Source organism: Macaca mulatta, chromosome 16 (genome assembly GCF_049350105.2).
Source record: "Macaca mulatta isolate MMU2019108-1 chromosome 16, T2T-MMU8v2.0, whole genome shotgun sequence".
Classification (NCBI taxonomy): domain Eukaryota; kingdom Metazoa; phylum Chordata; class Mammalia; order Primates; family Cercopithecidae; genus Macaca; species Macaca mulatta.
The window spans coordinates 20,487,966-20,501,615 of NC_133421.1; the positions used below are offsets into that span (position 1 = coordinate 20,487,966).

General features: G+C 49.6%; 1 protein-coding gene across 11 annotated transcripts in view; it reads left to right on the plus strand.

Annotated features, from left to right (window-relative positions):
- Positions 1-13,650, plus strand: part of EPN2 (epsin 2) — a 103,587-nt gene that overhangs the window by 44,230 nt on the left and 45,707 nt on the right. For 4 of the 11 annotated variants that reach the window (XM_001098498.5, XM_015118779.3, XM_077970515.1 and 1 more), the window contains exons 2-4: positions 3,164-3,286; positions 4,159-4,923; positions 6,853-7,023. The exons of 1 other annotated variant lie outside the window; for it this stretch is intronic. In XM_001098498.5, coding sequence (XP_001098498.1) covers positions 4,329-4,923; positions 6,853-7,023 — 766 coding nt within the window. In that variant the 5' untranslated portion in view covers positions 3,164-3,286; positions 4,159-4,328. Of the gene's footprint in view, positions 1-662; positions 1,172-3,163; positions 3,287-4,158; positions 4,924-6,852; positions 7,024-13,650 lie in introns of those variants that run through there. 6 more of the 11 variants (XM_001098695.5, XM_077970519.1, XM_077970518.1 and 3 more) reach the window with 3 other exon arrangements.

Here is a 13,650-nt window from a genome sequence, read left to right on the forward strand (position 1 = left end):
TCAGCCACCCAAGTAGCTGGGATTCCAGGTGTGCACCACCACACCTGGCTAATTTTTGTATTTTTAGTAAAAACAGGATTTTGCCATGTTGGCCAGGCTGTTGCTGAACTCCTGGCCTCAAGTGATCCTCCTGCATCGGCTTCCCAAAGTGCTGGGATTACAGGCGTGAGCCGCCGCGCCAGGCCCTAGTGAGGATTTCTTAGCTCCATACCTCTCACTTCTCACCATCCGCCTGTGCTGAAAGCTGTTCCTGTCTATCAGCTTTAAGAAAATAACAGGCAGCCACACAAATTATATAGGCCTTATTTTGTTTTTTTGACTATAACTAGTATTTTATTATTTTATTAGCTTTTTCATTTGTCTTGAAGTTTAAGTATTTCAGAGACCATCAACAGATGTCCTTGTAAGTTAGTCTGTTAGAGAAAACCCCTGCCTTGGTCAACAGCCCGTTTGGAGTTCCTTTCCCAGCTTGTGTCTGGGAGGGCAGCGACACTTCGGCCCTTGCTCACAGGAATCACTGCCTTTTCTTTGCTGCCAAAGGTCTAGGAGGCTCATTGGGAGCCCTGACTGGGCCTCACAGCATCCCTGGGAACTGGGCCCAGCTGGAGGTCTTCCGCTTCCACCTACAAAGTCACCAGATAGGGGAGGGCAGCAGAGCCCAGGGCATTGTTTCTCACTTAGGAAAGTGTTCTTTTTTTTTTTCCTTAGGACATTCTCAACCATTTGATACCATTTTACTGGGAAGGATGTGGCCGAAGTCCTCTTTTTTTTCTTTCTTTTTCTTTTTTTTTTTTTTTTTTTGAGACGGGGTCTCACTCTGTTGCCCAGGCTGGAGTGCAGCGGTATGCTCTTGGCTCACTACAACCTCCGCCTCTCAGGCTCAAGCAGTTCTTGTGCCTCAGCCTCCTGAGTGAGCTGGGATTACAGATGTGTATCACCACAGGGTATCGCCACATTGCCCAGGCTGGTCTTGAACTCCTGAGCTCAGGCAGTCTGCCTGCCTGGGCCTCCCAAAGTGCTAGGATTACAGGTGTGAGCCACCATGCCCAGCCAAAGTCTTCGTCAGTGGTGAATCCTAGCTCTGCCCACTTCTCTGAGAAGCTGAAGAGTCATACCTGCTCTACATCAAATGGAACAACAAATAGAAGGGCCTGGTGGTCCCTGGCACATTGTAAGGCTCCTGAATATTAAGTACCTCTGATCATTACTACTACTACTGATTTTGACACATATTTGCCCTTTAAGCTGGGAAATATTCATTAAAAATTAAAATGTTCTTTTGTTTTTTTCTTTTTTTTTTTTTGAGACGGAGTCTCGCTCTGTCTCCCAGGCTGGAGTGCAGTGGCCGGATCTCAGCTCACTGCAAGCTCCGCCTCCCGAGTTTACGCCATTCTCCTGCCTCAGCCTCCCGAGTAGCTGGGACTACAGGCGCCCGCCACCTCGCCCGGCTAGTTTTTTGTATGTTTTAGTAGAGACGGGGTTTCACCGTGTTAGCCAGGATGGTCTCGATCTCCTGACCTCGTGATCCGCCCGTCTTGGCCTCCCAAAGTGCTGGGATTACAGGCTTGAGCCACCGCGCCCGGCCCTTTTGTTTTTTTCTTTGTGAGGCCCGTTGTATCTTTGCCAGCAGCAAATGTTGGATCATGAATGAAAAACCTAATTACGTCAAATGTGCAGGCCACCGTGAAAAAGTTTTTATCCCTGGTCCTTTCACAGCCTTTGCAGAATATGCCTGGTTTTAGCTGAAGCCCTGTTCTGTGACTTCAGATAGAGTCAGATTCCTTGACATATTTGAGGGTGGAGAGAAGGTCTCCTTGGCCAGAGCAGATGTATGGGTTATTACCAGTGTGAAATTTTACGACCTGCCCCCTTATTGTGTGTGGAAGATCATACAAAGTACTTTTTCCTATTTTCTCATTTAACACTAAACAGCAATCAGTACAGAAGACTTCTGTAACTTTCTCCCCACGTAACAAGCAAGCAGTCAGTTTTGCAGGACACCAGCTAGGTATCCTTCAGTTCTACTCTGATATTTACTTGGAGGTAGCTTCGGGTCCCACAAGACCACTCCCTCCTTCCCAGCAGTGCAAGTCCAGGCCTCTGGAACTTCTGACCAACCAGCTTCAAGTTGAGACCCCTTCTTTGGGTTCAGTTAATTCGGTAGAGTGGCTCACATAACTCAGGGAAATAGACTTGTATTTACCTATTTATTATAAAGGATATTAGAAAGGATACAGATGAAGAGATGCATAGGCCAGGTGGAGGAGAAGGATGCAGAGCTTCCATGCCATACCTCGGTGTCACCCTTTAGGAACCTTCATGTGTTCAGCCATCCAGAAGCTTCCTGAGCCTGTCCTTATGTCTTTTTATGGAGGCTTCATTATGGAGACATGATTGACTAAATGATTGGCCATTGGTGATAATCTTCAGTCCCTCTCCCCTTCCCGGGACTGATCTTGCCTTGGTCTTTCTGGTGACCAGCCCCATCCTGAAGTTGCCTAGGGACTGCCAGCCCTCAGTCAATCATTCACATGCAAAAAGACATCACTGTGGAGATTCTGAGGATTTTAGGTTTGGAATCCCTGCCAAGTGACAGGGATGAAGACCAAGTACATATTTCACAATAGCAAACCCTCCTTTTTGTGTGATTGTGATGAGTAGTCATTGCATTTCCTGTGGCTTTTCCTTGCTTCTGCCACCTTTTGTTTACTTGTTTTTTGTTTTTTTTTTTTATGTGCCCCTTACCCATCTGAGGCTTTAGATGAGGAAGGTAGGAGCTACCTGTTGTTTCTGTGGCAGAAACATCTTGAGAGTAAAGACCACCACAGGAGGAAAGGGAGGTGCAGGTTCTGGGCCTGGAGTGACCTTAGTCAGCTGACCGTGTGATTCCAGGCCTCAGGTTCCTCACTTGTATAGTGGGAAAAATAATCCTTCCCCTGAGGGTTTGCGGGGACAGCCAAGCAGGTGGTCAGGATGGTGGGTGGAGCGCCTTGCTTCCTATCTGGGCCCCAGCTGTCCTAATCTACCTGGGGCAATCCCTGGAGACTTCTAGGGACTCAGTTTTCCCATTTTATAGGTAAGGAACTTTCATCCCCTGCCAGACTGTGGCCTTCTTGAGGGCAGGGACTCTGTTTTTAACCTGTAACATTTATTTATTTAACAGTGTTCGTTTCTGTGTCGGGCACAGTGCTAAGTGCTGGGTGCTCGCTGGTGATGAGGCAGATGAAGGTTACCAAACTTGTGAACAGGAGCCTCATGTCACAGACGTGGACCTCACTGTAGCCTGGTAAGTGAGTGTTATCTGGAGAAAGAGAGGGGATAGATGATGTGTTTGGTTGGAGCGAGTTAAAGGCTAGCCAGGGGTCTCAGTTTTCTTTGTGAATGAGGGGCTGGGCTATAACCAGATTAGTTTTCAGGCTGTATTAGCTTGGGCCAGATGCTGGAGGCTTCTGAAAGCCAAGTGGAGGTCTTTATCCTTTTTCTAGAAGAGCTGTTAGGAATCTTTATAAATTCTTGAGCAGGGAAGGTCAGGCGAAAAGTGATTGTCAAGGAGAATTTTCTGGACATTTGGAAGCACAATGGACCAAAGCAGTTTTGAAGGTATTGACAGGCATTTTTGAGTTAAGATAGACCTGAAATTAGTCTCTTTCTTGTCATAATGTGTATTTTTTTTTTAATTTAAATAAACTTAAAAAAAAATAGAGATGGGGGTATTGCTGTTTTGACCAGGCTAGCCTCAAGTAATCCTCCCATTTCAGTTTCGCAAAGTGCTGGGATTACAGGTGTGAGCCACCATATCTGGTCTCACACATAATTTTAAATCTGCCAAGATCAGCTTCCCCCAGCATTTCCGATTCTTCCCCAACTGACTTTTGCCAGGCAGTGAAAAGACAACCCATAAAATAGCCATTCCAGTGGAAGTGTTTTGAAAATAGAGCAATAGTCATGATGTTTACTTCCTTTCTCCTAAAGGCTTAAACTTGAGTGTAAATTTTATTCATTGTTAACTGGTAATATTGATTTTATCTTGGGTTCATCCTGAGGAGGCTGGGTATGTCCACTCAGCTCCCCAGTTTTACCCAGTACCTGCTGCTGGACCAGTCTCCCACCCTCACAGGGGGCTTACGTCGCAGTGGAGTGGGTTTTCTCTTTCTCTAGGTCATGGCTTCCAGCTTTTCGAATCTGACGCTCCAAAGGAGGAAATGACCATTCAGGGATCTTACTGCAGCTTGATTACGGAAACTGAACCTTCATAGGGTGCGCACTTACCAAGGACAGGAAAGTTTCTCTCTTTGAAGGGCTTTAAACTTGTAACAAAGAAAATAAAAATGACGACTTCGTCTATCAGACGGCAGATGAAAAACATTGTGAACAATTACTCGGAGGCAGAAATCAAAGTCCGGGAAGCCACCTCCAATGACCCGTGGGGCCCATCCAGTTCTCTGATGACCGAGATCGCCGACCTGACCTACAATGTGGTGGCCTTCTCGGAGATCATGAGCATGGTGTGGAAGCGGCTCAATGACCATGGCAAGAACTGGCGGCATGTGTACAAGGCGCTGACCCTGCTGGACTACCTCATCAAGACAGGCTCCGAACGTGTGGCCCAGCAGTGCCGTGAGAACATCTTCGCCATCCAGACCCTGAAGGACTTCCAGTACATTGACCGAGATGGCAAGGACCAGGGCATCAATGTGCGTGAGAAGTCAAAGCAACTGGTGGCCCTCCTCAAGGATGAGGAACGGCTGAAGGCTGAGAGGGCCCAGGCTCTCAAAACCAAAGAGCGCATGGCCCAGGTTGCCACTGGCATGGGCAGCAACCAGATCACCTTTGGGCGAGGCTCCAGCCAGCCCAACCTCTCCACCAGCCACTCGGAGCAGGAGTATGGCAAGGCTGGGGGTTCCCCGGCCTCCTACCATGGCTGTGAGTAATGGAAGTGCTTCTCACCCTTTGCCAGAGCAGCAGCAATGGGTGACAGGTGGGGTGGGTGTCCCTGGGCTTAGGGAGTGATGACCACTGCAGAGCTTGAACCTGTCCTGAGTACCCAGCTTTTGGTGGCCCAGGCAAATTGTTCTTGGTCTGGATTGAGTTTTGGTTATAAAGGGACTTTTATTTTAGTCCCTTGGCTGCTCTGGTTCAGGGGTCTCTAACACCCTTTGCTGCTCTGTGGGTCTCATTCTGTACATCTGGGCAGAAGGTGGGCAGAGGCAGGTCTTTTCTGCTTCCTTGTCAGAATGGGTCTGGCAGCAAAGAGGGTTGTCCTGCTGCACATACAATGGGGAGTTGACTCTGGTAGCCAGGAGGAAACAAATGCTCTTTCTTGATAATCTTGTTTCTTTAATCTCATATTAAATGTTTTTCTACCGACTGAGCTACAGGTTTCTTGAATGGCTCAGTATTATTCTACTTCAGCAAAAAACTTGTACAGGTTGCTAGTGTGAACAAGTCCTCCCTTCCAAACATGCAAATGAGAGTTCCTGGTGATTTGGTTGCATGGCTGGGTCTGCATTGAGTGGGGCTGGTCTAGTTCTAGTTTTGCATGTTGGATTAATACGGGTCTTTGTCCTATGGTCAGAAGAGGTTTCAGGGAACAGAGTGGAGTTCAGGGCCTGATGGAAGCTGGTCTCTGTGAGCCACATTGGCGTCCTGGTGGTTCATTGGAAGTGGTCCCCCAGCAAGTGTTTCTCCATTTTCACAGTGCTGTGCCAGCCACAGTGTGGACCCCACACTCAAAGAGACAGGTGGCCCTAGTGGCCTTTGGGGGACAGGGTGAGGATGGAGGTGGGGGTTGTAGAAATTATATCTTCTGGCTGCTGAAACAAAAGTGCAGATCCCTAGTAACGCTATGTCAGCATAGCAGAAAACTTTTTTTTAGAGGAAGTTGTTTGTAGTTTGACAGACCTCAGTCAACCCTTGCTTAGTCAGTGTTCTGTTACCAGACCATTTACTAACATTTCCTGCTTTTGCAGGTTTCGATTTGACATTGTACTGCCACCACTAGCATTTTGAGAAATGTGTTAAATGAGAGATTTGCATATTAAAGTCAGATTTCCTGCTTCTAGGAATTCTGAATTATTACCGAGCTCGGAGCAGGTTAACATATTCGTGTCCCATATGTAGTTGTCATTTTTCCTTCTTAGTTTGAACTGCTTTGCTTAAGCAAAAGTTGTGACCTTGGTTAAACCTCTTGAAAACAATTTAACCTTAATCTCCAGAAGCCTCAACGTAGGGTTAAGTTGCACCAAAAAAATGAAGATTGTCTTTTAAGAAGTGAAATTGTTTTATTTCTCTCAAGGACCCTCTCACAAACCCCCAGAGAGGCTCCCTGTGGCTTGAATTGGTCCCAAACTGTCTTGACTTCCTCTGTTCCTATGGCTGTGACTGTGGCTTTGATGCAGGCCAAGGGGAGCTGCCATTCTTTTTATGTGTTTTTCACAGTCATTATTCTCAAGAATCCAGAGGATGCTAAGCAAGGAGCTGAAACAGCTTCATGTTCCATGAACAATTTGTGGAACATTGCAGATGCAGGGGTGGGACAGTGGGGGTGTAGGAACCTGGTTTGATCCACCCCTCCTCCTCATACTGAGTCCAGGGCCTGTAGCCATAGGTCCTGCTGGGCTAAATGATACTGCCACAGTTCCAGCTCTGACGTTTTTGGTTCCCTCAGACCTTACGCTTGAGCTGCATGTTCAGGGTCAGAATGTGGTCAGCGGGCTTTTCACAGCTTCCACCGCAGTGGGCTGCGGGGTTGACCCCGAGCAACCTTGGCCTGCACCTCCTGCAGGGGCTGCTGCGCACCCTCTAATGGCGTGTCTCTCTCTGTGTGTGTGTGTGTGTGTCCCTGCCCCACAGCGCCTGAGGCCTCGCTGTGCCCCCAGCACCGCACAGGGGCCCCGCTGGGTCAGAGTGAGGAGCTGCAGCCACTGAGCCAGCGCCACCCCTTCCTGCCGCACCTGGGGCTAGCCTCCCGCCCAAATGGTGACTGGTCCCAGCCCTGCCTCACTTGTGACCGCGCAGCCCGAGGTGGGACGGCGGTTTGCTTTTTTCCTTACTAGAAATGCTGGGCAGCTTGCTGGGGGTGTGCTTGCCATGCCAGTACAGCCAACTCTCTCCCTGTCTCCTCTGGGCCTGGCAATTTGGCCTCCAGCAGGCCCAGGAGCCCTTTCTTCCCCTCTCCTGGGAGCTTGTGGCCTGGTTGTGCTCCCTTCCCAGGATCACATGTCACTTGCTGGAAGTTCTGTCAAAGGTTTAGCGGGGAGCTGTTCTTTGGGTAAGGCATGGGGTGATGGCCCATGCTCTCCCCATGCTCCCATTCCCTGACAAACTGGAGGGGGTTCTGCTACCTGTCTGGCCCACCCATGGTGGTGGGTCAGACACCTTGGCTTGTTGGACCGGAAATGTGTGATTTAAACCTCACAACGCCAGACCAATGTAAGATCCTCACTGGATGGTCATTGGAAGCCATCATCCTTAATGCAGTAATGTATGCCTTGCCCTGAATAAAATGGGATTTTTTTTTGCTTCCCAATTAACTGCTTTTCTTCCTGAAATCCCCGTTACCATGGAAAACAGAGAGTTAGCTGTACTGTCAATTCTAGGTCATGGTGTTTGAAGATACCTAATTCAATGGGTAACTAAAAATGGGGCTTCTCTTTCTACTAATTAATAATGCATCCTGATCAGAGCCCTACAACTGTAGCAGGTTAAACTGAAAACAGATTTTCACTGTTGCCTACAAGAAAATGCTCTCAGTCTAATCTACCTTTGGTCCCAAGTGGGGTCTCTGCTACAGAGAAGAAAGGTGTCTGTTCTCTTCTACTCTTCTTACAAGAAGGGGCACGACAGAGAGCTTTTGTGCGACTTCCCTGATAAGGTGGCCAGCCTTTATTCAGCCCTGGAAACAGTTACTGTTCATTCATGCCTCATTAATATTACAGCTTGTTTGACTTGGGTATTTGTGTGATAACTATATTTAACTCTAGGATATTTCCCTTCATGCCCCTGTTTTCCCCTAACAGTTTATACAGGATTTTGGCTTCTTCTAAACTGACATTAGAAAATGTAAGGAAGGCCAGCTCTGCACTGTAAAGAATGTAAATGATAAAACCATGCGTTAAAGGGTCACCCAGAGGCATTGGAGTTACATGCCCATTTCACCCCACCCGGACAGTCAGGGGCTGCTGTTCTCAGCAGGTCCCGCAGAACCCTCCATGGAGTTCCCTTTTTGTTTTTCCTGTGTTCTACCCATTTGGTAACTGACAAGGTCTGTTTTGAGCCTTGGTGGCTAATTCTGTGTTCCCCTGGCCCTCTAGCTCTCCTGCTGGTAAACTGGCTTTCCTGGCGTGTTAAATACGGCCTGGCAGGCCTGCAGGCTAGCCGTTGCCCCCTGCTACAGCTGTCTCTGGCCCTGCCTCTGCACCTTTGCCTGTGCCATTCAGTTCTCTCTGCTTGGATATCGCTCCTACCACCTGCCCCCTGTTCCTCCAACCTGACAAGTTGCTTAAGGTATCCACCCCATGTGGATTTCTCTTGTCCTTGAGCCCTGATAGGAGTTGAAGATAAAAATGAGTATTTTTTTCTTCGAAGATTTCTCATGCCCCAGATGAGTTTTGAGCAAGCAAGTGTTATATGGGTTGCATTTTCTTCCTTTAACTGTTGGGTGTGGCATCCTCTTCACATCTCACTCCCTCCCCGTCAGAGGGTAGGGGGCTGTCGGAGTGGGGGGCAAAGACCTTGGCCATGTTTCTTCTCTGTTCTTTCTTGATGCTTCACAAAGCGTTGAGTATAAGGTAAGTGCTTAATCTATGCACACCAGTGGATTTGTTTTGAGCACACCTTCTTGGAAATCGGCAGTGGAAAAGTCAGAATGATGCCAGCCATTCAGAAAACTGTCAGGTGAGATGCAGGCTGTGATTCAGGAGAGGTGTTTGTGAGGGGTACATTTGAGACCGCAGACCCCACAGAGGCAGAGGAGGCAGACTGCTCGGAAGCCCTCTTCACGTGAGAGCAGCCACAGCCAGGAAGGCCTCTTGTGTGACTGGCAATAATCTGAGGATGTTTGAGGAGAGCTTTCTTTCATGTGCCATATTTCATCTCATTCTCCCTGTGCCCCTCCCTCTCTCTCACCTCCCACATAGATCTGTAGATCTGACCTTGGAAGTCTCTCGAATTGTCCATCGTGTTCCATGGCCTCAATTCAGTGCTTGCCTTCTGACCAATTTCCTGCTGTCAGCCTCTCCCAGTCTCACCCACCGTCCGTCTTTATAAAGGATGCCCTGGTCCTGAGTCTCAGAAAGCCCCTTTAGATGTCAGGCCCTGCCATCCCAGAACCTTTGACGTTGCAGACCTCAGTTGCTTCCACCAGCTGTGTCCCCTGCCCTCAGTCTGGGGGTCCTCCTGTTCCCACAGAAGCATTCCAGACCTTCCCAGGCCTGCTGACATCCGCCTGCAGGTGCAGCTCTGGGCTTTCCTTTTGAAGCCTGCCCTACCTGCCCTTTGCTCTGTATTTATTGAGTTCCCATGGGGCACCAGGCACTGAGCACAGAACAGAGCCCTCTACCCTCATGGAGCTTACATGGTAATGGGAAAGAAAAACACAATTTAAATTATTCAGCATGTTATGTAACGAGTGCTCTGGAAAACAGCAAGACAAAAAGTCCTGCTGAGTGTCTTTGGAGAGGTAAGGGAGGGTGGCTTGTAGTATGAATGGATCAAGCATTGAATGAGCATGGAGGTGAGCCGTGTGGAGGTTGGAAAGAGCCTTCCAGGCAGAAGGGCAGCTGTGCAAAGGCCCTGAAGTGGGAGTGTACTCAAGGTGTTTGAGAAAAGGCAGCCAGTGAGGTGGCGATGAGTGACTGAGCATGGCTGGTGCATGGGGGTGGAGCGTGGCAGAGGTGGGCCTGGAGGAGGTGTGGGGCAGGGCCTCTCAACTCTATCTGGCTGAGAGCATGCTTTGAATTCCTAGTCCATCCAGACGGGTACTTTTGTGTCCATGTTTAGATGTTGTGCCGATGTCATTGCCAGGAGCTTTTGAAACACTTTCACTGTGCTTACCTTGCAGACCATGCACTCAGTGGCCCGGTGCTGGGCCTTCTGGGTTTATGTCAGAAATTTTCTTGACACTCACCCACAGCGAGGTAGGGGAACACGAGGGTTGGGAGGATCCCTTGGGCTGTGTGTGGGCAGGGTGGGAGCAGGGAGCTGGGTCAGGAGGCCACTGTCCCCATCCAGGTGGAAGATAGTAGGGGTCTGGACCCAGCAGGGCTGTAGAGGTCTGGGCAGTGGCTAGGTTCTGGGTATGGGTTTTTTTTGGTTGTTTTTTTTTGTTTTTTGAGACGGAGTCTCGCATTGTCGCCCAGGCTGGAGTGCAGTGGCATGATCTCGGTTCACTGCCAGCTCCACCTCCCGGGTTCACGCTATTCTCCTGCCTCAGCCTCATGAGTAGCTGGGACTACAGGCGCCCGCCACCACGCCTGGCTAATTTTTTGTATTTTTAGTAGAGACGGGGTTTCACCGTGTTAACCAGGATGGTCTCGATCTCCTGACCTCATGATCTGCCTGCCTTAGCCTCCCAAAGTGCTGGGATTACAGGTGTGAGCCACTGCACCTGGCTGGTTCTTTTTTTTTGAGATAGAGTCTCGCTCTGTCGCCCATGCTGAAGTGCAGTGGCACGATCTCGGCTCACTGCAAGCTCTGCCTCCTGGGTTCACGCCATTCTCCTGCCTCAGCCTCCTGAGTAGCTGGGACTACAGGTGCCCGCTGCCACGCCCAGCTAATGTTTTTGTATTTTTTTTAAATAGAGACGGAGTTTCACTGTGTTAGTCAGGATGGTCTCGATCTCCTGACCTTGTGAGCCACCGCACCTGGCCGGTTTCTGGGTATGTTTAAAAGATGACCCGACAGGCCTTGCTAGAGGACTGGGCAGAGTGAGAGGGGAGCTGAGGATGACTCTGAGGTCTGTGAGTGGAGCAGCTGGAGGCGGAGCTGCCATCATCTGAAGTGAGGGCGGCTGTAGGTGCAGCAGGTTAGCAGAGGGGTTGAGTTCAGGACACAAAGAAGTGTCTCCTAGACACACAAGTGGAGGTGTCAAGAAGATCTGAGAAGTCTGGAGTTGGGGAGAGAATTCTGGGCTGCAGACATGCTTTGGGAGTTGTCAGGGCATGGACAGTGCTTATGACCGTCCGCTGTTCGGCCTCACCTGGTGCTCATGATTTTTTTTTTTTTTTTTGAGATGGAGTCTCACTCTGTTGGCCAGGCTGGAGTGAGTGCGGTGGTGTGATCTGGGCTCACTGCAACCTCTGCCTAGCTGGCTTCAAGCGATTCTCCTTCCTTAGCCACCTGGGTAGCTGGGATTACAGGCACATGCCACCATGTCTGGCTAATTTTTGTGTTTTTAGTAGAGATGGGGTTTCATCATGTTGGCCAGGTCTCAAACCCCTGACCTCAAGTGATCTGACTAGCTCAGCCTCCCAAAGTTCTGGGATTACAGGCGTGAGCCACCACACCTAGCCTCTGGCGCTCATGTTTACTTCGTGGTCTTGTAATTTCTGACACACCAGCTGCCCTCCCGAGGCTGGGCCTCTTAAGGCTTACCCGTGTTGGCTACCCTCACATGATCCTTGCCTGTAGTCAGGGCTCAGGACTGTTGTGTGTGGGTAGAAGCTGCGCAGCCCAAATGAGGACCCTCAGGCCCAGGGAGTTGAGAGATTTGCCTAAGATCACACAGAGATGGCTGCTGGCCTGAACTGCAACTTGGTGGAGGTGAGCAGCCCACTTGTTACCCACCCCCAGGACTCTTTGAATCATTTCCTGTTCTGTTCTGCAGGACTGGCCACGGTGTCAAAAGGCTTTGGAGAAATTACAGAAGTTCTTGGGGTAGAGGGAACCCCTACATCAAAGGAAGGCAGATGGGGATGGGAAAAGCATTCCTGAGTCAAGGTGGAGGTCTGGAAAGAAAGATTGCTGCTGTCCTCTCACCGAGGACACTCTAAGGCCAGGGGCCAGATCTTTTGCCCTGGCTGGCCTTTGTTGAGGGCTGGTAAAGGAAGGAAGGATTGCCCACCTTGGTGTTCTCAGCCCCCTTGCTGAGCTCCGTGAAGTACAATCTGTGGAGCCAAAGCTACAGCTGTCTTGATGCTCCCTGAGCAAGTCCCGAGTTGCCTGGTACCTTGAAGTTCTTGGTGGGAGTTTAACTGCCCAGCATTCCTGTTCTTAAAAAAAAAAAAAGAAAAAGGAAGGCAGACAGAATAGAAATCTTCATTGCCTTCTGATTCACTAAAGTGAATCAGAACCAACTTGGGTCCTGAAACCAGAGTAAGCAGTGGTGGGCTTTATACCAGGTGGGGGCTGCTGCCTGCAGCTGGGTCTTCTTGTCTCTCGTCATGGCCCCTCCTGTCTTGCTGACGCCGTTGGCCCTGGCTGTGGTATGCTTCAGGTTTGCTCCCAGAGAAATGGCAGGAATTCCTTTGGGTCACTGGTCCTCTGGTCCTCTGGTCTGAGAGCCCCTTGTGCTGAGGCTGCTCCTCTCACACCCCACCCAGCAAGGGTTTGCCAAGTGATTACTAGAGATTATGACCATTTAATGTATTTGCCCTGCTTCACTCTAGAAAGGATTTGAGTTGGCTTGTAAAACACATGCATTGCCACAGGATTAAATAGATACCAGAAGAAATTGGGGCAAAAGGAAAATAGAGGTGAGAAAGAAAAGCCAGGATTGCAGACAGTGGCTAGAGATGAATCCAAATTTGGTTTGGTACTGTGCAGCTGGGAAGGCCAGAGTGTCAAGCAGCCTGCCCGGGACTTCATGGAGCAGTGGCCATGATCATTGTCCTGTGGCATCACCCCAACAGCTGCTGCTGCTCTCCTCCAGGCCTTCGGGCCGTGCCTCCACTCTCTAGTGGCCTGGTAAGAATCTAAGGGGAAATAGGATTTCTCAGGGAGTAGAGTGGCAGGGCTATCCACGGTTATCAGCCATTCATTCTTAAACCCAGTAGGGACTTGGTAGAATTTGCAAGCTTTCTTGTGCGTTTCATGAGTATGTCCAGGAAGTCCCCAGGCACAGTGGGCCCTCAGAGGACTCTACGGAAGCTGTCTTCATAGCAAGGGAACCTCAGGGGTGAACCAGAGTTGTCATGGCCTCAGCCCTGCTTGCCCGACTCTGGGAGTAGAGCTGGAGTATGCACACACACAGACACATGTGCACTTACACCAGACATGTACACACATGAAGGAGAGTGTTTTGATAAGATGTAGGCATCTGAAAAGGGAGTCCTACACAGGTCTACTTCTGAAAACTCAAAGATGTGGGAAAATATATTGTTAAAAAAAGAAAAGCCAAACAAGCCAGCATGTCAGAAGTGCTTCTGAGGTGGACCTTGGAAGGCTCCTGGGCCAGCTGAGGTCTCCTGAGAGTGTAGGAGGTGATGAAGCTCCGAGGTACGGGGCTGAGTGATGCTGTCAGGAACTAGGGGGGCAACAGGGCACGCCTGGGTCTGAGAAGGTGATTGGTGGCCGCCAGCCAGGTATTTCCTAGTGTCAGAAAGGCCAGGGATAGCTACCTATGGGGAGTGTGTCCAGCCCTCAGGGGCCTTCCATTGGGTTTTGGGGATGGACCAGGAATTTGGTGGGAGATGAGATTCATTTGGCATCTTG